We start from the raw sequence: 26435 nt of genomic DNA, 5'->3' as shown, positions 1-26435 counted from the left end.
ACAGAAGTAGCCTGTCTGGTCAGATTCTTCTGTGGGTGGGACCGTGGGGGTTTGGGCTCATGACGTCCCTAAAATCTTAGCAGTGGCCCTGCACATGCGCTAAACGCAACAACATACCACAATCACGCAAAACCTACAGTATTTCAACACAAACAGCACAACCATACACGTGCAATCTGGGAGGGAGTCGTGCTCTCTGAAAAGACACACCTTCTACTGAAGGAGCGCAGAACCGCTGTTTCTCCAAGTGTGTTTGCCTTGATGTCAGCTGAGGGCGACAGAGGGAGGTGTCCCCCCCTCCCGGTTCTCAAGATTTCTCTCAGTCCACAATAAACTTTCATTTAGGAAAGTCGTCACACATGCACACACACAACCGCGATCGTCATCTTGTCCTGCTACGGTTACCCAGGAAAGCTGAACAACACTTTACTTCTCGTTTATTGTTCTGTACAAAACTCTCGGGAGGGAAGACGGAAAATCTATAAGAAGCGCACAGGTGGACCGTCTTCTTTTTTTTATTTTAATTTTTTAAATTAGGCATCTTTTAGTTTGAGACTCCAGGGAAAAGAAAAAGAAGAGAAAGGACAATGACAGCAAGTAGCCTCTTCATTGTTGGTTAATCCCGCATCGTTTTTAAAAATATATATTTTGCACGTTCACTCCTCGCGCAAGAAACACCTGGGATGGAAAAAACTTTGCTTCATCTGGACTGTAATAAAAACTCCCAAGAAAGAATGAAGTAACCGCAATGGAGCCGGACAATGCCCCGTACTCCAAACTCAAAACCACTGGAGTCGGGGGGTGAGTTGAGAGATTAGAAAAGCTTTTTCCTTTTTGCACTTTCTCAGGGTTATCCGGTTCAAGACTGAGTCCTCCATGTGCTCGTGTCCACCGAATGCGTCTTAATTAGGGGGCATTTGAATAATGTTCGTGTTAAACTGCTGGTTACGTTAAGAAACTTGAGCATTTTGCACATAAGCAGTCCGGAAAACCTCTTGCAGAACTTGTTGGGTTAATGAGTGAGCTGGATTTTAAAGTCTTTGTTTGAGCGTTTGTTCAGATATGAATGGTAACAGGTGACATTCTTTAATAGGTGGCATATAAGCGTGTGGAAACTAATTTCCCCAGCCATTCATACAGTCTTGTGAAAGTCTGCCGTACAGTTCTCCGGGTTGAGTCTTTGCAGCTTGTTTCAGAATGAGCTGCCAAGTTATCTGGGACTGATTTGAGGGGGATGTATGAGAGGAGGAGACACTCTTCTCCTCCCTCTATCCCCTCTCCTTTTCTCTCCTCCCTGCTGTGCATCTCACTCAGCTGGTTGGCCAGGCTGTCCCAATGGGAGGGGGAATAAAAGTTAATAAAACAAAATGTTGCATCATGTAACCCTGCCGGACTTGTGGGAGACTTGGTCACAAACTACAACCCCCCCCCCCTCTTTATTTTCTTTGTGCTGCTAATTTAAATTTGGTGTGACATGAACAGTAGAAGCAGGACAACTTTTTAAAGCATTAAGCAGGCATGCCAGTGGTTGACCAGTGTGTGTTTTTTTTGTGGCTCCCTGCAAAAGCCAAAAGTGTAAAAGATTTTCAGAAGGCTCTTGCGACTGAGCGGGGGCACTTCAGGCCTCACTCCCCGACGAGGCAACCAATTTCATCTGCTGCATTTAACCAAATCCTTACCTGTAGGGTGTGAAAAATCCAGCATGATCCTGTGATAGTTTGGATTTACAATCGTCTGATGTAGTTTAACACCTTTTAGAGTGCCATAAGCACCTTTTTAATTAATTAATTTTTTTATCACATATCTTCAGACATAGATGTCATTGGAAGCTCATTTGTGGAAAATTAGCCATTAAATGGCACTGCCGTCATGGTGGAAGCAGGCTTATTTGGGATTACATGGATGTCTACATTCCATGCAGCTTTTAGCTGTGTTGAACTCTCTGGAAATCTTCAGTCAAAAAGTGCACAGCAAGGGTGGGACACAAGTTCAGATGCTGCAGACGGGTCTTTTCAGACATTTATCTGTATCACTTTGAATTGAGGTTTTGAGGGGATGCAGTGTTCTTTTTTTTGTTTTGTTTTTTGTTTAAGTTAGACAAAGGTGGCCTTGTTGGAGCACTCGCCGACTCTGCTGAGCAGCAGTTTATCTGGTCAGGCAGCAAGATAAGACAAAGCTTGTTATTTTGAAAAAAAAAAGATGTTTGATTCTTTGAACAAAGCAGAGCTGACACTGCAGCTGGCCTGATCTCTTTGGTACGAGCATGTTTAAGTTTAAGTGCATTAAAATGTTGATTTTAAGACTGGCTCTATTTCCTGCCACTTCTAGTGAACGTTTTAAGAATGTAACTTTTTAAATAGGAGCTGAAACAACATATAAGTTGAGGCAGTCATTCCCAATAAAAGTCTGATCTTGGTTTTCATTGTTTTATATGTTTTTGAGGGGGGGCTTACATTTCTGATTCGAAATGTACATTTCCATAAGAATTCCTCACTGTATTTGACATTACATGTAACTTGACTGTCTGCCCTGTCTTTTCTCACCTTTGTGTGCAGGAGAGCTCTGATTCTTTGGATTCTTTGTTGCACCTGCTCTCTGAGGCTAACACAAGCACAAGGTAAGCGGCTCCAATCAAAGATGGCCGAGGGAGTGTTTTTCCCTTATATGCAGTTGAACTATTGAGAAGGCAGTGTGACAAACCAAATGAAAACTGCATCACAGTGGCTATTACAGGTGTCTCCTATCACCTGAGTGAGAACCAAGGAAAATTAAGATTGTGTAGTTTGTGGTTCAGTTGGCCTAAAGTAAAGAAAGGGTGTAAGAAGGCCCACCCTGACATGAAATCTTTATTGTGTACATTAACTATCCAGCTTCAGGTATTCATATGGTCTGTTTCACTCTTTTCTGTTGAAGTGGTTTTTGCTGAACTCTTGCAATGATCAGTTGTAAGAGAAGCATTCTATGATCAGACGTGTCCCACCTGGAATGGAAGTCAGAAAGAAAATGCTAATGTGCTACATATCACGAAGATTTCACCGATCAGGGTGGTGACAGTGTGGGCTGCGAATGGAAGTTCGTTTTATCATTTGGAGTTCTTTCAATGACCAGGCATTGGTACAAATGAAAGAAAGGCAGCAAAAAACGAGTACTATTACTTTGATGCTATGTTGCTGCTGTTTGTTTTTTTTGCTCACATTTCTGTCCCAATTCAAAAGCATTTAGATGCTAAAAGAGAGGAATTGGTTTGACAAACAAAATTGAGTTTTGTTTTTTAGTACAACACATGCAGCAGATGTCATGTGTAATAAAAGCAGCTGTGCCTTCTCGTTGTACTACGTCTTTGTTTGTTTTCTTTCCCACGGTGCTGGCTTTACTCCTAAAGACAGAATCCAGGTGTGGTGGGCTGAAGCCTTTCTTCTGCCGTGCTGTTACTTTTGACCACAGTGAGAACTTTTTTGCTCACTTCCCTCTCAGCTACACATACTTTATACATGCACTTTTCCTCAGAAGGGTTTCTGACTGAGGTCATCCAAAGCCCAGTAGGAGACCTTGAGTAGTTTGGGGGTCTCAGTGTGTCACTGTAGATGTAATACCAACCATCTTCCAGGTGACGGCCCAGCTGTCAAAGCCAGAAACTCACCAAGCGCCTCCTAGGGTTACCGTTTGAGCCCTTACATCTACCTCTACTTTGAAGTCAGTCAGGCCAGAAGCAAATTATTTGAATGACATAAACAACACTATATTATCCTTGCATACATAAGAAACACATACATTCTGGGGATTCTGGGAATATACTCTTTCATGTGGCTGACTGTGGTGTGATTCTTACGCAGAGTCAGAGGCCAAGCAGTGTAACCTTGAACATTTTTGCCCCTGAAAGAATTTTATCCTGTAAATGCAGGTTTTAGTTTATCTAGTTGTGTTGGATATTACAATCCAGGGTTCCTACTTAGTGCCTTACTTCTATGTGCCTATAAAGGAACCAGTTTCTTGTCATTTTTCGCACTATTGGAGGATTGAAACTGTGAGGCGGCTGCAGGAGGCGACGGGACCTCCCCGACTGCATGCCGATAGTAAAATAATGAAGTAGTCCATGTAGGTGCCTGCTTTCTCGCAAAGTTTTCTTGTCTGATGTAGTTTTTTTCCAAACTTGTCTGTTGGATGCCCTGTGCTTAATTCACAGTTATTTTTATTCTGCTCATCAGGAAGTCAGAAAAAGCTTCGGGCAACCCGCCTCCTTGCTAAGATTTAGATATTATGCAGCGACAGCCCTGAGAATGAATTGCACAATCAAAGAGCAGTTTTGCTTCCTTGTACCACATTAACAATTCAGATTAGTGCCACATAAAGAAAACCGACTGTAGATGTCTTTGTTTGATGTTTCCTCTCGGTGCGTTCAGCTTTTTCAGTCGGGCTGACCTCCTGCTGCATGTTCTCACTGAGTTGCCCTCCCTCCTCTTAACAGGAACTGAGTCTACACTTGTTTCTCCTCTGCTGAGCAGCATTTTATTAATCAACAGTGTATTTCAGTCTTTCCCACATTTGTTTAGCAATAATCCGGAAAAGGATGGATATTTGAGCTTTTTATGTAAGGTTTTAGTCTGTATTGGACTTAACTGAGAGGATTTAGGATGTGCTGATAGACTTAAGATGACATGTTATTTTTTATTTCCCATCCTTGTGAGGGTAAACAAAAATGCCTCTGTTTGACAGTACTGATGACTTGCAGTGGTGTAAAAAGAAAAATAAAGTAGGATAATGGAAACACTCAATATGTTTTAATGTTTGACTTTCAAAAGGCACGGAATGTTGCGCTAGTAGTTAAATGAGCTTTATGCTGCTGTTTATCTTGGTTTGGTAGATAGGACCACCATTTTGGATTTCAGGGTAGTATATCTCTTCTCAGACTGTATCGAAGCCATCCCAAAATTCTTTTTTATATTTTTCTATGATCACTGTAATATGTGGCCACCCGTAAGAAAGTTCAAATAACTGCCTCAAGAATGAGAAATTATTATGAAGAACTCTCCCTAAATGAGGACTACACCTGAAATGTGGGTTCAATTAAACCTTTCCACAAATGTGTGGATCCAATTAGGAGCAATATAGCATGCACACCGCACTGTAATGTGTGAATGTAACTCACATTTTCCTCCCATGAGTTACAAGTAGCAATTAAAACCTGCAGAAAGCGCTGCAGTATGTAATGAGCTCTGGCTGCTGTCAGAGGGCTCATCTTCAATCAGCGGACATTTACAGATAAAGGGAGATAACATTCTCATCTTCGCAAAACTCTTACATCCCCACAACTGTCCTCTCCTGGGACTCGTTCAGCCCCTGTTTCCTGATGTTGTCCTAATTAAGAGTGATGTAACGATTACATAATACGCAGCAATCCCCAAAAGAAAATGCTAATGTGCGACGCTTTATTGGAACTTTGATGCACCCTTTTTTTTAAATTGCTTTTTCTGCAGGTTTTCTATTAATCTGACTTTAAACTTGTGAACTCCAAGTATAACATATTAAATATCACTTACGTTTTTGCAGTTTTATTTCGTTCCCTCAATGCATTTGATGCAGATCAGTACACCTGGGTTGAAGGGTTGATAAGAGGAGTTTTTACATAAATTGATACCACATTTTTCTCTTTAATGTCTCATTAAGTGTCCATATTGGGTGAAATGCAATATGTGCCACGTTAATCCCTTTGTAGTCGTGATGAGAGCCAACAGGGGGTGCAGGTAAAAGAAAAGCATGAAAATCTTGATCCTTTCAAATATCATTAAGTCTAAAAGGCCCGGAGTCACTGACTTTTCACTCTATTCTGTGTTTTTTTAAGATGTGGATATCCTGCAGCAACTTGGGCTTTTTGGGCGAAGGACAAGCGGCTCAACATCATCGGGCGTACGGTCCATCCCCAACGGCGTCATCCCCTTCAGGGCCGGTGTCATCCTCACGCCGAGGGCACGTATCCAGGTGCCCCTGCGCTCCGTCATCCCTGCTGCCTACAACACCACCAGTCTTTCTCTGATCCTCAGCCTCTCTGTTCATCGCTTCAACAGCGCCTTTCTTTTCTCAGTTCTGTCTAAGAAAAGGAGAGTGCAGCTCGGAGTGCAGTTCGTACCAGGGAGTGTCCTTGTTCAGGTGGGGCAGAAGACATCCGTGAGCTTTGACTACGATGTCTATGATGGTCAGTGGCACAATCTTGCTTTGGATATTCAAGGCCATCAAGTATTCTTACACACACCTTGTGGTAAGAAAAGTCTACATGCAGATTTGTACTCAAACAAAGAGGAGGCCCTGGATCCAGAGGGCTCTTTTTTGCTTGGCAAAATGAACCACAACTCGGTGCCTTTTGAAGGTGCCATCTGTCAGTTTGACATTTATCCCTCTGCTGAGGCAGCTCATAACTATTGTGATTATATCAAGAAACATTGCAGAGAAGCTGACACATATCGGCCGGTGTTTGCACCCCTGCTACCTCTATTTTCAGACCCAAACATTACTGTTGCTCGCAAAACCCCACCGTCATTGACGGAGATATCTAAAAAGGCTCAAACACCTACTTTGGCTCTGACTTGGGTAAACACCAGGACTGAAATTCCTCTTTCAACCGACCACTCGCTGATGCTTAAAAAAGCAACAGTGTATCAGGCTGTCAGCTCTCCAAAACCTGCTGCTGTGTCTGTTTCTCCACCGGTTCATCCGGGTTTGGAAACCCCGTACAAATTTCCAGCTCAAACTGTTACTGCGTCTCTTAGGATTAGCGTGACTCCACCACATCCAAAACAAAATTCCCACGCAAGAAAGAACACAAAGTGGGGGGAAACTAACTCACCGAAACCTTTTGGGAAAAGTATACATTTACCTGTTTCCACAACATCATCAGAAATTAAACCAAACCTCCGGATTATGGCTGCTCCCACACAGGGGTCTCCTTCAAACGCCTACATTCCCCATAATACGCAGCTAACCACAGTAGCTCCAAAGAAACCTGAGCCAAAAGTGACCAGTGTGCAGGATTTCAAACCCACCTCACTCATTCCAGTCACTCCAGCTGCAACAGATGGCTTCCAAACATTTGACCTGGAACCGACCCAGTTCTCAATGCTTGCTGGACCACCTGGACTAAAGGGAGAGCCGGGCCCGTCGGTGAGTGAGTCAGTTCTTTACAAACACAACACAGACCTGTACCTGAGATCCATGAATCTGTGCATGCTTATTTACTTGTTTTATGATTAGTTTACAGTTTAGCTCTGTGGTGTTTACCTTTACGCCTGAATTGGGGCACATCTCTTGATGACAGTGATACACTAGCCTGACAGCTTGCCGTTTGTTTGCTTGTTTGCCCTTCGATGACGGGAACCGCTGCCGACGTGGATACTGACATTTGTCTTGACTGTGTGGTTTCTGTGAACTTGGCAGTGTTGTGTTTCTTGGTGACTGAGATTTTTCAATGTGCTGAAAATCTGTTTATTTCCTGTTCTGCATGAGATGCATACATGTGATATATGCTTTTTTTTTTCTTCTCTTTTTTTCATCCATTTGAGCAGCAGGGTAATTCCTCAGGGTCCTAGCCGCCCTTTGCCACCTACTACTTAGTGGAGGGGCTGGCGGTGAGGTGTTAGATTCCTCTTGCAGGGGGTGTGACTGTTCAGAGTATGGATACTTTTAAAGCGGGGTCAAAGGTTAAAGGGATAAAGCATGTGTACACAATCAACCATTCAGAGTAAATATTGAAAAGCCCCCTGCAACATGAATGCTGCGCTTTAAGTGTCATTAAGGAGCACCACAGATTGTCCTGGTAGAAATGTTTGCACCACGACAAACACACTGAAATATTGAGCTATTTCTAGTTTTGTGCAAGTATCTTTAAACTAACCTGAACTTTAATGGTATATTCGTTTAAATCAAAGTTGGGATCTATGGAAACAAACTTTAAATCCATGTGTAGGAACTTTTTTATGTGTAGGAAATTAAATGTGTGAGCCTCCCAGGCATTGATATTCTTAATATGTGGCAGGTTGCTTTCAGATTCACTTGATCATACACATTCAGATCAGCAGTGTTATTTGTGACTGTGCTTACGGGCTTCTATTCTATAATCGCCTTCACCTCTCTTTCAGCCCTTCATGAATCTAACTAATGAAATGATCATCGATTGTAGAAATCCATCACAAGATCAAATAGCATCAAAGAATTACAGAGCGTAGATTTCTTTGTATGCTGTGCCCCACTTAGCTGTTGCACAGTCATTGCACCAGGAAAAGGGAAACATACTGACTGTGTAAATCGGAAAGCCTAGATTTAAAGACAGTGAGAGTTCTCACACAATTCTGTAAAAATTGTAATATATTATAATACAGGCAAGTTTAACGAAAAACATCGACAAACTGGGTTTATGGGCAAAGTTACTCTTTCAGCTGATATCCCATGACAGGGGATACCATTGATTGTTTAATACCTTCACAAAATGCATGTAATACTGTTCTGGAGTGACTCTTTGATGATAGATAATGATGGATGCAATGACGGTGCATTCAGGGACGGCTTGTTTACGACATTCAAACATCAGCGTTTCGATGGTAGTTGCTAATCATACACTCTGCACTTCAGTTTTGGATACATGAACAGACCTGTGATAAATCTTCAAAACTTTACTCACTTTTTCCATTGTTGAAAGGATCATGTTTGACTTAAAATCAATGTTTTAAGTGAAGCCTTCCCGCTTTGGCAAAGTTGACAAAACGGAGCTCTGTCATGGAAATGTTTTCCGCTGCCTCAAAAAGACCACAGAGAAGTAGCCAACAATCCCCAAGTCCTTTGTGTGCTAATGCTCGCTCTCATGAAGATTTTCGTTTTTACACTGCTTGTTAATGTTTCAGACTAAAAAAAGAGATGAGTTGGGTATGTAATCTACCGTTAATTCACCATTTTTTAAATCATTAAATCATTTTGTTCCTCTGGATAGAGCAATGTTCAGAAATTTGCTGGACTGCAGCCTTGAAAGTTGTTTAAAACAATAATTTGATTTTGGACTGTTTGACCAAGTAAAGTATTGAATTAAGTATTTTTGTATTTCTATTTCTTTCTATTTTCTAAAACCATGTTTAAGGCATAAAATGGCCAATAATTTGTTGGTTATTTGTGACAAAGTAATCTGATAGACCAATTTTGACTTGATCTTATATGTGGCATATTCTTATCTACATAAACTGCATAAATTGTATAAAGACAATAGCTGTGGCACTGACCCCAACAGAGACTGCAGGTCACACCACCGATCATGTGTGAACAAAGTGATGGTTGCAATCTAAAGAATCTTAAAGTTGCTTTCAGGGTATATCCTGGCTGAAGGATTATGATCCTAGCTCAGGGCTCTGTCCGAGCTGCACAAAAGGGCACGATACATCTCACAATATTACACAGGCCCAATCTTAGCCAGAATGCCTCGAGTTGTTTTTAGGCCCATTTTGCCCTTTTCTCTTTAAACTTCTTGAGTAATGGGAAAATAAATCACACTCCAACATTTAGAAACAAACTCAGGTTCCCTCAGGTTGACCGCTCATTAAAATTGACCTTTCCGAGCTTTGCTAATCCATGTATGAAATTGTATTAAAGCTAGTTGATGCTTATAATTAAAGTGATTGGCTGTGTCTGGAACTATTGTCGACCTCCCTGCCAGTACATTGACTCATACCTGCAGTCTGTCCACTGTTGTGGTTATGGGCTGAAATAATGTTGGCTGAAGGCGAGGGCTTTATCAGCTTCTAACAAGAGTCCTCCTGCCTGCCAGAGTCTTACCGACTGTTTTGTAACTTTCAGTTAACTTCATCAAATGTGTCGTCAGGAAAAAATTAAATAAAAAAGCTCACAACGATTTTACTGACTGAATGTCTTGTGTGAGTGACTTTTAAAGGATTTTTCTTAACTTTGCACACTTGTTCTGTAGCATTCAGCTCTTTATAACGACACAACAAAAGGCAGCATCTTTTACTTTCGCTGTTGTTTTCATAGGCTTGCTTCACTCTACCCGTGACATCTTATTCTTTTCCTCTTAGGGCCCTCAAGGATTTCCAGGTTTGCCAGGAAAACCAGGCAAGAGGGGCCCAAGGGTAAGCACATCCCACTCACAAATGACAGGTGTTTCATTTAACTTTGCACATCTTCCCTTCCCAGTAACCCTAAAGTGTCTTCCACATGTCTCCAATCTCCGCGGTGCCTTCATCATAAGGAGATGATTCCATATCTATAGAGGACATTGGAGTATTCTCATCAAACACTCAGAGGCATCTTTGTATGAGAGAGAATTGTTCAGCCAGATCTTGGTTTGCCTTGGCTCGCCGTTTGATCAAACGGTGCTTCACTGCAGCCAAGGTCCATTTGTAAATTTGTAGCGCAAACAACCGTAATCTACAAATCTGTGGCTTGCCAGTATAAAATAAATTGAATACATCAGGTAGGTAATACAAGGAGGGAAAATATTGTTACTTTGCCAGGATATACTGTACATGTATTTCCATGAACAAGTGTTTTAGATCCCAAGCATAAACACTGCAGGTTCTTAAATCAGGCACAGGCCGTGCTTTAACATCAGTGAACACGTCTCGTGTATTGGACCTCTAATGCAGTCCCTTGGTGGCGTGTCTCTCATTTTGGAGCTCAGTTTAGAAATCTCCAGCTAATGGAACAAAACAGAGAAGGTGCAGATGCTGTTTTAAGCTAATGTTCTCCAAAGAAATATAAGAGGAAAGAAAACTCCAGGATGTGATTCCTCCCAAGGGAATGACGTGTTATTCTGATTTTTTTTTTTTATTATTTGGACACTTATCACTTATAGTTGTGTAGCTAGCCGCTGCCCAGCAAACTACCTCATCTCCCTCTACAGCTGAAAAAGAATGAAGCAGCGGTTGAAAGTGGTATTTTAGTGGTGAGATGACAGTCTTGATTGCTCTTTTGCAGAGCTCCTGCAGAGTACTTGTGCTTCTGATGAGTGTGTGTGAGCTACCTGCTGCAGCCCTGCAGTTGGGCCTCAGGGGAGGGTTGTGGGAACCCAATCTCTTTAAACAAGGAAGAAAGACGGCTTTGTCCCCATCTTATTAAAGGCATTTAAGATCCTGTCTGGGGCTCAGTAGCTCCATCCAGTAGTACTCCAACCTCTATAGAGTCCATTCATCATCAGGCTCTTGAGACCCAACTGCAGGCCACATGGACTCAGGTGCAGTTCAGTTTTTTTTTACACTGACTGTTTTCTTGAACCATTAGATTTTCCGCAGATGGTTCACATGATTAGAGGGAAAAGCCTCACGGCTACACACATGAGCTGCAGAAATCCCGCAAATGGACTCTGGCCTTGTAAAGCCTGTGCAAACATTTGGATTAAAAGCCAAATTCACTTGATGTAATATTTACAGGTCATTTTCATTTAACCTTCTACATAGTTGATATTTTTGACCCAGTCTGTGTCAACTTGTTGAGAAAACCTTGAAGCTGTTGGACATAGAGCAATATTTACTGGAAAACTAACTGACTTGATGTGGAAGGAAGGCCGATGGGAAAAGCTGGTTTCTGGATTTTGGTTGAATGCACACTCAAGTACAGGATCAAATTGTGGCTGTGTGTGTGATTTTAATTATAACAAGATGTATAATATTTGAATATCAACTTCATGTGGCTCAATTTAACAACAGAGACAAGTATGAGATTAATCAAGGGATTAAGTGGTAAAAATAACATAAGGAAATACAGATTATGTAAATTTAAAAGCCCTTTTCACACACTTTAAATGGGCATAAAAAAGGTGCCCTGGTTAAAAATTGATATTTCAGTTCATCTTTTTTCTGACTTGGCTTACTCTACAGCATTGCCACTCACGTCACACCAGGAATTCATACCTGCATACTGTGGGTCACCTTTAGAAACAGCATTGCACAGTGGCTCATAAAACACAAATGATTACTAATCCCTGAATGAATGGCTATTTGGCCCGTATTCCTGTCAATTAAAAAAAAAAAAGCACTGATCACCTTTATGAAACCCGAAGGCATCACAAAACCGAGGATGTGTGTTGAATTTATTGTCCTCCGCATTTCCTGAAGATCAGAGAGCAGCTGCAGTTCGTAGCAGAGCATGACCTCATTTGAACTCTTCTTTTCAGGCCACATGTAGAAAAGACTGAGGGGAAGTGTGTCACACAAACTACTGCTGTTGCAGAAGCAGTATCTCCTGAAAGTTGTAGGCATTCTTTCTCATTGCGAAAAAATGCTTGACGGCACTGGGAACCGCACCGTACTGTCATGGCTGTACTTCCCTGACAGCAAGGTGTCATGTCTAACTGAGCAGACAGTCTCACCTCTGCTTCCACCAAGCAAGCAGTCATTTCACGTGAGAGCGTCCACGTTCCTCGACGTAGCTGTAAGCCCTGCTGAAGTTCACCCCGGTCCTGGAGGGGAGGCTCGAGAGCGGATCAAAGGTGGCTTTGTGCTGGGAAACAGACCTGCAGTCAGTACGTGATGTCGGGCTTCTGTGAAGTTGAGGAACATTTACATCATCGCTTAAAAAAATGATTGACACCACATGACATGACATAAGGCGTCTATGGAGGCTAAAGTAATGGCACTATTTGATGGTTACTGAAAACTGAACTGATTTATGTTGGTTGTAAAATGCTGATTTTTCAGAGACAAACCACATGTGTGGGCATGAGTGAGCAGTTTCTCCAAGGCTTGATTCAAATTTTCTCTGTCATTATTGGTTACACAGACATTTTCCACTGTTGCTTGTACTTAGGCTAATCAGGAGCACATTTAGAGTTGAAGTTAAGTGGCGGAGGGTGTGCCAGCAACAGCATGAACACCTTATTCCGAGCATCAAGAGTAAAACTAAGCCAATGACAATTTCTAGAGTTTTAAAAAAAGATTTTTAATCTAATCTATTTCCCATCAGTCCCTGTAATATGAAAAACACTCTAAGACTCAGCTTGAAAAATGCTTACTTTTGCTGCTGTCAGCATATGGAGCATCTGCCCACCAGACATCACCACTGGTGCAAAGGAGGTGATGCATTTCATGTTCCCAGCTGGGGTTAGGGTTTGTTTGCTTTGAGTAAATGCGTGAATGATAGCACCAGAGCAATTAAAAAAAAAAAAGGCAGTTAAATCTGTTCATCATTGAAGCCATTTACTAGGCAAACATTTCAACCCTTTCCTCTTGTAATATTTAAAGACCAGTAATACTCTTTAGAATAAAAGACAGATTAGAATAATAGCACCAGCACAGATGGCTGTGTCATCCCAAACTGGGAAATTACTTAATCAGTCATCTCAGGGATGTAATTGGCACTTAATTATCATCAAAGTCCTTAATTCTAGATTAAATAAATACCAGTTAAAATCGTTCAATATACGTTCAGTTGTGGGAGCAATACACACTAATCACAGTTTTTCCATCGATGCAATCCAGAGAAGGTGTTGGCAGCTCTGTTCTGGGTTAATGGCTAATAATAAGAACAGCACCCCACGCGTCATTACTGTAAAAGTCCTTTGCCCTCATCGTAAAGCTGGTCACAGCTCTGGCACACAGGTGCCCTTCATCTGCAGGCCCCAGGTGTAATGGTGTGTGTCTGCTTCACACTGCAGTTTGTGTGTAATTGCTAGTGGTCTCCAAACTGTTACTTGTCAGAAGCTCTTTTTAGTAATTAAGCAAAAAGAGTATTTTCATTCTTCTTCTCGCCCACACAAAGATGGATGGACCAAGTGGCTTATTTGGCCCATTATTCTTGTCCCAATAGGATACCACCCGGTGGTTTCTCATCAGCATTGCGCCTCCTTATCTTTTGCACTGCAAGAGTGCAATTTGTAATACTCAATCCAGACGCCACTATTTCTATACTTCTCCTCCTCCTTTTGCTTCCTATCTGGATATAATGGGTTCCATACGTTTTAATATTGAGCAAGTGAAAAGAGGAATGGTCTGAATAGAGGAGGAGGGGAAGGAGGAGGAAATCTGTAGATGAGCTTCTGTTAAATGTCTCCATATGTCCTGCAAGGGGCGAGGTCTGGCCAGTTTGAGGGGAGCGTAACTGCCTTGGCTCTTTCACTCCTTTCCGCAGTGTGATAAAAGAGCACAGATAGATGACAGATCCTGATGACTCACCCAGCCATACAGTTACACCTTTTAGTCCTGGTCTGTTTTACTCCTCCTTGGGGGGGGGTCTCCCCTCACTACCCACGGAAACTCTGAACAACTCAAAGAACGGGCTGAAGATAGATTTTCTTCCTGTTCTGGCCATCTGAACATGTCTCAATGCTTTGCTGGAGAATATTTTCCATGCTCGGCATTTCATCTCAACTCCACACAAGCGTGCAGTTGAACTGAAGGCTCTTGGATGGAAGTTGTGGCTTTAATTTTCCAAACATTCCGCCTTTGCAAACTGTTTGAATTTATGATCCCTTCAACCTCCAATGTGAACGCAAGGCCTATGCCTGCCTCTTCGCCCCTTGTCTCCGTGCATCCACCCACCTGGTATGCCATGTAGGAGATGGTTCATTTAGACAAAATATCTGCCACAGATAGTTTAATGAGTTCAACTGAATAACATTTCATGTGATGTGATGGATGAGTGGCCGACGCTTTGTGGAACACCAAGAACCAGTGGCAGAAGTGTAACACTAAGGAAAATCACATCCATATGTCATAACTTTGACAGGCAGGCAGAAAACACAAGACACAGTATGTCTCACACAGCACCTACACACAAACACAGAGAGCTGTCCTTTAACACACTCACAAATACACACACACACACATGAGGAACATGAATGACATGTCTGTGACTACTGAACATCTACCTCTACCTCCCCCTTAAGTGAATGTCCTAATAATGGCTCCCTGTGCTCACCTTTACTCTGTGTCTTTCTTTATCACGTGCATCTCTATTCTAAGGGTCCTCCTGGTCCTCATGGGAATCCCGGTCGTCCTGGACAGCCTGGAGTGAAGGTAAGGAGATAATGCCATTTACCTTACATTCATCAAATATTTGTCAAGTACACTGGTTTACCATGAGCCAGAACATTTTGTAAGGCAACTAGTCAAAAGGAATTGAGTTAAGTTCCGGATCTAATAACTAAAACTTAAATAGTGCTAAAATCTATTACCTCTTTCGAAGGGCAACTATCAGTGTTAGCAATCTTCTGTACAGTATGCTGTAATGACAATAAAGTAAAGAATAATCCTTGTATTTTAATTTTACAAAAACACCAAAAGAATGATAAATTCATTCTGGCAGTAAGTAGTGCCTTTGTAGACGGAGCCTATGTGTCTGCCAGAGACCTCCATTGTTTTCCAAAAACTAGTGCACTGGTTGTTATGCTCGTTCGTCACATTCATCACGTTGAACACGAGAACTGTTGTATATTACTCCAAACTGCGCTGTCCTGCTACTGTAAATACTCACTTGGGAGTGTGTATTAATCTGAAGCCAAAATATGCATTCTGTTTTATTTGCTTCAGTTGAGTATGCTTACTAAGAAATTCAGTTTGACAAATCTCCCTAACAAGATTACACAGCCGTAAAGATTAAAAATAAACTATGTATTTCTTAAAATCTTAAAATCACAGAAATTCAACCACAGATAAACAATGACGCATGAAAGTGTGTGAAAAACTTCTCTCAATTTTAGTTAATAGGGTGAGTAGCAGCCAGGTGCTGCTGATCAAATCATTCTGCGGTGAGAAAGATTGTCCACAAGTGGAACATTGAAGACATTTGCCCACCTTCCCAGGGGAGATGTACCAGCAAGTTGATATGAACATGCGAGCTCTACACAGAAAGCCGCAGCTGGGATTTGAACCAGGAACCCTCTCAATACTTAAGGTTGCTTGGAAAAACAAAAAAGACGGGGATGTTGCGGCATCTAGTGGCACAAATAGCAAACTGCAACAAAATTAATTTCTGCACAAAATGATAAAGGCCCATTGTAGAGCTATGGGGCCTATGTAGTGACTTGGTGGTGCAAAATGCTGGAAAGTGAGGGGAAAGATCTGTGGTGACTTTGACTCTGAAGGTATGACTATTATATTCTGCTCTAAATATAACACACTGGAATTTTAACGAAACAGTGTAACTTTTAAACAAAATTTAAAATAATTGCTCTCCAATAAACTGTCCCAATTTATATTTGCTCTCAATGGACAACCTTTACTCAAAGTTAGGTGACATTGTATTTGTGTTTCGCATAAATCTCAATTGAAGCAAAGGTGCATAGATTCACAGTGGAGACTCAAATTTAAGTAGTTTTAATCAAGATGTGACTGATCAGGTTATGTGAATCAAAAACAATGACATACAAGGCAGATCACTACATGATGGGCACACACACACATGCATTTTCCTTTTGCTTCATATTTGAGCGTACTTAATCTCAGTTTGAGGAGGATTTCAACCTTGAACAGGATAAGATGGGTTTTGTACATAAACTAGTACCAGTGGTTCTTGTGTGTTTTTTCTTAGTCATGCAATGTTTGTTTGTGATTTCAGTCAGTTTGCCTGTCTGAGGTCAGATCTTCTTGGCTTTTCTCCTCATAAAAATCCATTTTTATCATTGCCCTCTGGAACAAACGGCAGTTTAAAATTTTTCTGTCTCACTAATTTGCAGGTACTCCTATCAGTCTGTGTTCAAATCTGTCTGTGCCAAATTCTCTTGTCCACAAAGTGGGTTCTTAGCTCCATAAAATGCCCACAAGCTGTTACAGAGTGGGCTTCTGTGGTAATCTTTGTCAGAATGAGATGAAATATTGCTAGTATTCCGGGTGTAATGGTAACCATGTGAATGCAGTGAATTTCAGTGCTTCCCAAATGATTTTCAAACAGTAGAAAAACTTAACTGATACCACACTTTGGTCTACTTAAAACTGAAAAGACATAAGTCATATTTTGGTATACACGTGTTTGTTGGAGCTGAACTGAAAGCCTTGCCTGCACACAAACCTCAAACCACAGACTGTCTGATATAACAGTGTTTTTATAAAAAAAGATGTAAAGATATTCAGTTTTAGCAGAATTTGTAATGATGACAGACTGAGACAATATGATGCTCAATTCATCCATTCATAAAAGCCCGGCATTAGAGTTAAGCATCACACTTTCATGTGAAAAAAAAGTAGCAAAAAAAAAAAAGGTTCACATAATGCATGTTGCTTTTGGTTGGAGGAATCTCTGGAGATAGAAATACCACTAAAAAGTAGTTTTTTTTATTCCCAGTTGTGCCTAACATGAACATGCAGGTTTAGATGGGCTGATTTACTATAGATGGAGAGATTTGTGTCACTTTTACCTGGCAAACAAATGTCACAGCTTTCCATATATTCTGAGCTACTTTGATATAGTAATTCCCAGAAGTTTTGAAATAAATGACTCCCATGCAGCTTTAAAAGTAGGCTTTACCTGTAGTGTCGTGTGGCAGAGGTTGATTTATTCCTACACTCAGACCTCAATTTGTCAAATAAAATGTGCAGTCAGCTGTTGTTTGATTCCAGTCCAACTTACTCAATAAAGTAACATTTTATTCTGTTTGTGATAAGCACTAACACAGGAAACAACCTATTTTCTCCTTCTAGCTCTTGCATTGTAATTGCGCCAACAGATTACTGGGCTGCTCTGTCACAAGAAAAATTAGACATCGAATACTGGCCCAGACTGCACTAACAGGATTCCCACTGCCCCGAAAAGGGAGAAGAATGTACGCAATCACTCCCCATCCCTCCTTGCAGGCTCTCTGGAAACGAGTCACAGGAGGGCCTAAACGGACTGCGCGTTTGTATAAACACAACCAGTCGACTCCTGTAAGAGACAGAATGAACTCACGAGGCTTTGATAGTGTAAATGTCGCAGAGACTTGAAGCTCACTGGAACCCAAATCATTCCTTCCCGGGGAAGTGTCTCTGAAAGTTTGAAAAAGAATATGCTTTCTGTTTTGTTTTTTTTTGTTCCAGGGACAAAAAGGAGATCCTGGACTGTCCCCTGGTCAAGCCCCAAAAGGACTAAAAGTATACACTCTATAATGGTTTCTTACTTTAAACACCTTGACAACAGCAGGCACAGTCTTATCAATATGTTTGGTAAATGAATGAGACTTAATTCATTCTTTCAGGGAGAGCCTGGTGTTATGGGCCCCCCTGGACTGCCTGGCCACGATGGACGGAAGGTAAATAAGAAATCATTTTTTTACAAACCTGACTCGCTTGTGTATGAGTGTGTGTAAATCCACATTTACATAATGTCATCAAAGTTTACGGGCTCAGCTCCGGTCAATGGAGCGGTGAGTTTCTGTATATTGTAGATCATAAATTTAATGCACACCGAAATCTGCCTCTGAAAGCAGTATCTCCCAAATGGTGGTGTTCTCAGTGTGTAGCCAAATGGGCATGTTTGAGCTCTTGTTTGGAAAGCAGGTGTGGAAAAGCAGACCTATGTTCTGGCTCCCATGCGGGTCCAATTATTAGAGGGTTTGGATATCAGGCGTGTGGCATCATCTGTGTCACAGGCCTCAGATGTGATGAACGCAGCTGAGGAGAAAATGAGACTCACTGGGTGAAAAGTTTTGCATGCTCCCTCCACTCGCTCTCTGGAGAATAGCTCCTCTCAAAAGTAGGACAAGTTAGGAATGTGGGTTAGTTCTGTGATATGGTCCCGCTCATGATCTTGAGTATTTGCCTTCTTTGTGTACTACAGACCACAGAGCGTTTGCTTCACGGCCTTGTGCATTTTATCCTTGGCCTTTTCCCAACTCCACACAGTAATTACACGTGGGCCAGTGCCTGTCGGGATTTCTTACACTGCACAGTTTGCAAATAGGATGGTAAACTGTTTGTGTTTCAACACATAGTTTGCTTCAACACCCTAGTTTTGCATTCATTTTTTATCAGAATTTTGTTAATTTACTCACCTGTCGAAAAAAGTAATCTAAAACATTAGTTTTACTTGTCAAGTTTTCTTTTTTGTGAGTTTCTCTGAAGTGCATTAGTTCCCACCGAAGATACCTAAACAGCATTGTGTAAAAGCCTGGCGAGACCTATCCCTTATTTCTTTACATTTCACTTCCAAGCAAACAGACTCTCACTCTTGTCTTTTTTCCTTAAGCTAATTAACTTTTGAATCATTCAGGCATAAAGAAAGGCTCCAAACTCAAGGGATGAACGTCTACACGTAACAGACAACTTAACAAAGAACAGTTCTGAAATTGTATTTTTAAGCACTTTGTGACTAGCAGCCTGTTTATAAGACACATGAATTGTTCCCATTTCTTTAGTTATAAGTATGAGAAATAACATAGATAACACAGTTTTGATAGACATGAAACAGCATTAAAATAAATGAGGGGTGGCTTCTTATGCAGCTAAAGCACAGCAGAGTGCTTGCTCAACTCAACTATATTTATGTGTCTTCACCTACTGTACCTCATCCCTGGAGAGTTGGATAATGTGCACCTTTTCCAGCATTTCCCAACTTGTCAGTTGGGAGAATAAACAGCCCTAAACTCTCCACTGATAGCAAAATGTAGAGATGTGTAAACTTCTAGTTTGGCAGAAAGCATAAATGATCATGGGAGAAAATGCTGAGACAGAATGTCCTTTAAAAAACACTTTGGCAGTTTATGATAAACGTACCTGTTCGGATGCCAGATGAAAACTAAGTAGAAGCAACTTAATTTCTTTCTGAGATGCATACATACAGACCACTCGGGATTTTTAAGCAATAGCATGAGTGGAATAATGCCTTGCTCCAGCAGTGTGTTATGTAGTCAGATGAAAGATGGTGAAAAACCATCTGGTGTGCTCCATCCAGGTTCCTCCATTCAGTGTTTTTGCGGGGCCTCAGCTTTAAAAAGGAAGACCTCTTCTTGTCTTGTGAGTCATGGAACATGGAGTCATGGGAAAAGGCTGATGTTCTCCCTGCTGATTTACGGTTATTGTGAACCTTTGCTGACTGTACATCAGCCATTTCATGTCCTCATGATCAGTTCAGGTGGGATTCTGATCCCTCTGTTGCAAGTCTGTGTTAACCTTTTAGAACTTGTGTGTGCAGGTAACAGCTGACAGCCATTCAGAGCATTAAAGTGCAGTTTGTATGCAGCTAATAAAAACAAGGCAATTGGCTTGGCTCTGCTGAAGGCCACCAGACACCTCCTTGCTTGCAGCTGTTCTTGAGACTTCTTTTTTTTATAAAGTAATTTCTGGCATAGAAAACCAAAACTCTATAAAATGTAGAGTTTTACTGAATTCCCACAAGCAGCCACAGTTGAAGCTCAAGGTTTTTCTTTCTTGCTGTCTAACCAGGCTGTAAAAATTTGACCCGCGGCAGCTTGATGGACCTTTTTCGCTGAGGTTTTCTTCTCAGTCTCTGGCTCGCTGCCAGAAAAAGCCTTCCTCACTATGGGAAATGTGTAAAGATGTAATGGGAAGGTTGCCTGGGAGTCAGTCAGTAGTTTGCACTGTAAGGGAAAAGGGGACTCGTGTATGTGTGTGTCAAACCCAAAACACCGTGGAGAGTATTAGTAATTCTGGACCAGATTGTCTTTTATACAGCCAGCTCAGATATTTTTTGGCACACTGTACTAACACTCAATTTTTTATGTGGTGTGCAGCCTCCATGTTTTTGTTTTTTTTCTTCCTGCTTCTCAGCTTTATACAGTAACATACTCGTTCCTAAAAGTTTTTATTATGATAAAGAGAAAAATCCATAAAAGAAGGGTGTATATTTTCTTTGTCCGCCAGGTCTGTTACAGTCTGTTACTTCCTCTTTAAGCGGGGGAGACACTGCTGCTGCCTCCGTTTGAGGTTTGTTGGTTGCAGGGTCGATCTGGTGTGAGTCACACGTATTAAAACGGTTTGATCTTCATAAGGATGGGGATCTAATTGAGAATGTGCTCCTTTGCCATCTTTGTGTCATACAATGGATTTACAGAACCTTGAACGTTGTCCATATACAACAGACATGCACATGCAAGGGACAGCCTTATTTTCCTGTTCTCACTGTACTCAGCTGTATTGGCTTTGCTGGAAGGTCCAGGCACATTCTTTTGTCCTTTCCCGTCAGCATTACTTTTGCTCCTGTAGGAGACTCATTCACTCCCAAACATCCTATCAAATATCCAACTCCCTGCCTGTTTACAGATGAATGAACAAATAAGAAGAAGAACCGGATTACAACAGTGTGTGAGAGAATTATTGTGTCCAGTGGGCCAGCATCTGGCTTCAATCTGTCCGAAAAGCTGCTGGAAGGAGGGCAAAAACTTTGTCTCAAAAAATAGTTTTCTCTGCGTGTGTTTATTTCTTTGTGAGGACTTATTGGATTTAGCAACATTTGGTGAGGGGACAATATTTTGAAATTATATTGCCAGCATGATTTTACTATGTTTTCTGGTCTGTCAGTTTCATCTCCCCCAGTCATGTCTTGGCTTCAGTATGTCCATCAGTATTAACTCCTGCTGTGAAATCAAATCACTTTCAAACTAAAACTAAACCTCAGCCAGAGCCGTTGTACTCACAAAAATTATGACAACGATTTTCAGTAATTGATATTTGGTGCTGCGACTCTGATCTGGGACCTCCCCGATCTATCTCAAGCATCGGAGGCCCTGGTCAGGGGGAGCAGCAGCCAAGCAGAACAAGCTTCGGTGACGTCAGACTTGCTATTAAGTAGAACACAGTTTGAAAAGAGGAGGAGCTGGGCTGGAGTTTGGATGCAAAGTGCCTTTCAAAAAAGGCAGTAAAGGCAGGCAAACTAAAGCAGTTTAAATAAAGTGCTCTATATGTGCATTAAAGGGGATCCGCTGTGTGATCAAGTGGTGTGGCCTTAATTTTATGGCCTATTTTAAGTGAAGCCATGTGTCTACAGTTTCGAAAAACAATGAAGTCATCAGGCTTCATAACTGCAACATAATTGACTAGACATGGAATTTATGGGGTTTTATGACACAATTTTTTATGATACACTAGAGTGTGTGTGTGTGTGTGGATTTGTAACCCAACATGTCCTCCACTAAGGCTAATGATGTATTTAGAAGTTTTACAGAAAATTATCTTCATCAAAATTTAAAGTTTAAAAAGGTTAAAGTTTCCTTCATATATTTTTTTCTTCCAAAGTAGATTTAATTCTCTCTGTGACTAAATATTTGAGGATACTTTGTCTGAAGACATCATTGTTTACACCTATTCAGTTTTTTCTGCCTTTACCGCCTGCTGGTTACTTGTTCTGACGCTTATAGGCCAGCACAGCTGGTGGCAAATGACTTTACACTTGAGAGGACACTTGTTCATCCCTCAGAGATGACCTTACACAACTATCTATGCAATTTTAAGTGTTGATTAAGGAAAAAAAAAAAGATTAATACAATTTGTTACCTGCTGGCATGCTCATTCGAAATCACTGAGCATGAAGATGAGCATCAATTACCCTTTAGGGGATTCGTGTGTTGCTACCTAATTAGTTTACTGTTTTTGTTAATGGGAGACAGTTCTGAATAGTTCTGTCACATTGCAGAGGGATCAATAAACAGACAAACAAAGAACCAAGTATCTGATCTACGACAATAACTGGAACCTGCATTGTTTTTGTGTGGAAATTGAAAAGAATGACTTTATTCAGTGCTGAAGAGCAGTCTATTAGTTTCACTGCCAGCAGATTTGCTTTTTCTATGGAGACTTTTAAACTAAGCTTTCATGGTTTTATTAAGTTATTTCATTGAACTTTGTAGAAACAAACGAATCAATGTTCTCGATAAGAAAGTCTGTCAACATAATTTCAGCCGTTGCTGCGTTGATGGAGACCCTCACGGGAACAAAGTGGGAAACTTTGCTACAACGAAAGTAATACATTTTCATTTAACTTCACAAAAGAAATGTTGAAAATTAAAGGATATGAATTTTTCTCCCAGAAATGATTGAAATTAAATTATCACAAAATTATTCGTTAGAATCATTTTAAGTCTCTTTATCAAGCACATTTGGTCCTGTGTAATCTTGACTAAACGTTTGTTTAGTCACTCTCTCCACTACTCCCTTTATTATTCTTCCCTGTGGTTTTGTGATGAGAATCTGGGATGAGATTCACCACAGCATTTTCACTTTGATTTGCAAAGCCCCTAACTAGTTTTTTTCTTATATCAACAGGGACAAAAAGGCCACTCTGGTCCCTCTGGCCTCCCAGGTGAACCTGTGAGTATTGTTTCTCCTGTTAAAAAGTTATTGGCACTTGATTGTACTTTATCTGTCATGCAGCGCCATCACAGACGGCAAAAATTTCAGTCAGCGGCATGAAAATGAGCTCAAACATAATGTCGGCCTTGTAAAGAGCTGCAAACTGTGATGCAACAGATGGAATTGCTCCCATAGAGTAATTGCAGCAAGTTTTCTAAGTCGCTTGGACAACCAGCCTGCAAGTGAATAACAAAAGAAAAAGACTTGCCAAGAGTGCAGAGGAGAGCTGGTGTCAGTTTACCAGGCACATTTCTCATGGTTTCATTTAAACTTTTATTCTACTTTGTATCAAGGTAAAAGGCTAACTACTAAAATTCACATTTACTTTTTGAGTGTGTGTAGCATTTACACTGTATTGAATATCACACAATCTCTCGTGTATGATCCATACCAGTGTAATACTTGCTTATCAAATACCAGAGCTGAGAGTCTAAATGGGGAAGTTTCTGATATATTTTTTCATTTATAGTTTGAAACGAAGGTAAAGATGGAACAAAGCACAGACAATGCAGTGTTTAAAAAAGCAGATGTATGGCGTTCAGGAATATTGGCGGGAAAATGGCACAAGATTTTTGGCACAGGTTCAAGTGGGCTAAATAGTTTGGATGTCATGGGTCAGTCCTCCTCCATATCCTCCCTTCCTCCTTCTTCAGTCCAGACCATGTGTAACATCTCATAGAGAAATGTGTTGTGTCCCAAAGAAAATTCTATTTTTCTTCCAGTAATCTTTCGAGAAGATTTTCTTAGGCTTTATGCTTGATTATTTAATGCACACTTCTGTTTGATGGTTCATCTGCTGGAACTTCCATTGACCCTTTGTTGTTGTGCTCTTTTGTGCTCTTTTTTGTGGTGAAATAATTTACTTTCGGTGTTTCCTATCAAAATGTCTTGCATTTGTCCTTCGGGGTTTATTTTTTGGTAAATAATTATAACAAGTGGTCCTGTTTTGATTAATGTTTTGACCCCTCCATTTTGGTGGCAATTGACACATTTGTTGACATATTATTGCCCCCTGTTGCTAATGATTGATGGATGGCAGCATGTATGAATTATTTCCTTGAAATATCACCCCCTGCTGTTTACAGGGCTGTGTGTTTAACATTGCTTGCATTCTTGTGTGCCTGTGCTGCATTTACTGTAACTCAGAGCTTTGAATAAATTAAAACACTTCAGTCTGTAACTCAGGTAATGTTTCTCAACCCCGACTTTCATATTGTAGGTCATTTGGTAAAAAGACAGCTTACACAATACAAACACTCTTTGTTATTCTTGATCTAATTAGATATCTGATAAAATAAGTCACCTGCGCTTTCCGTTAAATGAACTGTATATCAGTTGATGTGTGTTTGCTGTTAATGACAAAACAACAAAGTATATTCCCACTTCCAAGATATATCAAATACAACAAACACTCAAGTACGCATTTGTTGGGTAAGACCTATGCTCCCTGTTCATCAGCAACTAAAAAAGTTGTAAAGTACCTTTACAGTAGTGCTACTTTTTGTGTCACATTTTTAAATATGCCATTTGATAAATCTTACTAATTTAAATACATCTCCTCTGTTTCCCTTTTTTAAGCCATATTTTAAAACGATAACCTTCTACTGTACAACGTGTTAAGTCTTTGTTAGGTGTTCCTGAATAATTTAATGGAATCCAATAAAACTGTTTTGCTTTAAAGTTCGCTTCTGTCTGTTGATCTGCCACTTAACTCTTAATTGTAGTTCATGATGGTATTTTATTGCATTATATTGCGAGGTTTCGCTGGCATTCTGCATGTGCAGGACTGTGCAAAAGACTTGAGCCACCCCTCACCTCTTCACATATTGCCAGGAAAATGGGACATAGATGCATATTCATAGAAATATACAGCCATAGATGGAAATACAAGAAATGGAGTAAAACGAGAGCTTGTACAATTCTAACAATCCTGGAAGCCAATATTCGGTATGAACACCTTTATTCTTCAACACAGCCTGAACCCTCTTCGAAGAGCTTTATTGTAATTTCTTAAAGTAGTCTTCAGGAATAGTTCTCCAGGCTTCTTGAAGGACATCCCAAAGCTCTTCTTGGGATGCCTTCTGTTCCATTCTCTGCCAACATAATCCCACATTGCTTCAATAATGTTGAGGTCCGGGCTCTGGGGAGGATTCATCCCTCCATAAGACCTGTTGCCACTGATTTTCAGTCCACTTCTTGTGTCATTTGGCATAGCTCAGCCTTTTCTCCCTGTTTCCCTTCCTTATAAATGGCTTCTTGACAGCCACCCTTCCATGGAGACCATTTCTGAGAGGTTTCAGTGAACAGTAGATGAGTCAACTGAAGGTCCAGATGCATCTCTCAGGTCCTGTGTCATAAGTTTTGGCTTAACAACGAGCAAACACATTGCTGAAAGTGAGCAACAAAGCAGCCAATGCCCAAAGAAAAACTTTGAAAGACTTTCAGAAAGCCTGGAGAACTATTACTCAAGACCATTTCAAAAGATCATAAGAAAGTCAGGCAAAATATGCAGAAATTAGGGGCGGGTCAAGACTTTTGCTCAGTACTGCAGCTTGCTGCCAATGTATGATGAATGTGGTCAAGCTAATTTAATCATACAGTAAACTATATGAACAGTCAGTTATTTTTTGCATGCCTTCACTAATTAAGTCTGTTTAGCTCTTCTCATACATATTGTATTAAACATTCCTCTCTGTGGAATCCGTTTGGTTTGGTCTCACCACAGGGAAGGACTGACTGATGTATTAAGCTATGCATTAGTATACTGAGGCAGAATTGTGCTCGCAGTTGTTGGAGCAGAATTTGGCTTGACCACATTGTTATAGCGCTTACTGTCGGATTAATATAATGTTTACAGTGGAAATGTCTATAGTGGCGCCTCTTACGCAGCAGTGACTGGACTAAACAAAGGGTGTTTATTGAAAATGATGAGGATTTAAATGGTGTCCTAGGAGCAATTGGCCACAGTTACTACATAAAAAATCGCTTTCAAATTTCATCCCTGTCCCCTTTGACAGTTACTGCAGTTGTGAGGATGCAACAGAAACCATGTGGGCAAAAAAATCCTTTTTTCCTGAAAAATTGCTGCTTCCTTCCCTTCATCCCTCAGTCTTTTCTTCCTGCCCTTTCCAGCCTTCAGACTCGTCCTCTTGTAGCGCTGATGTCTGTACCGTCTTTGTC

General features: G+C 40.8%; 1 protein-coding gene across 1 annotated transcript in view; it reads left to right on the top strand.

The window, feature by feature from the left end:
- Window positions 1-340: 340 nt before the first annotated feature.
- col27a1b (collagen, type XXVII, alpha 1b) overlaps window positions 341-26435 on the top strand; it is a 59777-nt gene continuing 33682 nt past the window's right edge. Inside the window, exons 1-8 of the mRNA XM_072387443.1 lie at window positions 341-801; window positions 2556-2617; window positions 5840-7152; window positions 10062-10115; window positions 14943-14996; window positions 17991-18044; window positions 18149-18202; window positions 23169-23213. Of these exons, the coding sequence (XP_072243544.1) occupies window positions 749-801; window positions 2556-2617; window positions 5840-7152; window positions 10062-10115; window positions 14943-14996; window positions 17991-18044; window positions 18149-18202; window positions 23169-23213 (1689 nt within the window). The 5' untranslated portion in view covers window positions 341-748. The remainder of the gene's footprint in view (window positions 802-2555; window positions 2618-5839; window positions 7153-10061; window positions 10116-14942; window positions 14997-17990; window positions 18045-18148; window positions 18203-23168; window positions 23214-26435) is intronic.

Source organism: Leuresthes tenuis, unplaced genomic scaffold (assembly GCF_036924035.1).
Source record: "Leuresthes tenuis unplaced genomic scaffold, fLeuTen1.0.hap1 SCAF_6, whole genome shotgun sequence".
NCBI classification, from domain to species: domain Eukaryota; kingdom Metazoa; phylum Chordata; class Actinopteri; order Atheriniformes; family Atherinopsidae; genus Leuresthes; species Leuresthes tenuis.
Note: the sequence above shows the minus strand (reverse complement) of the source record. Positions and strands in the feature narration are given on the sequence as shown.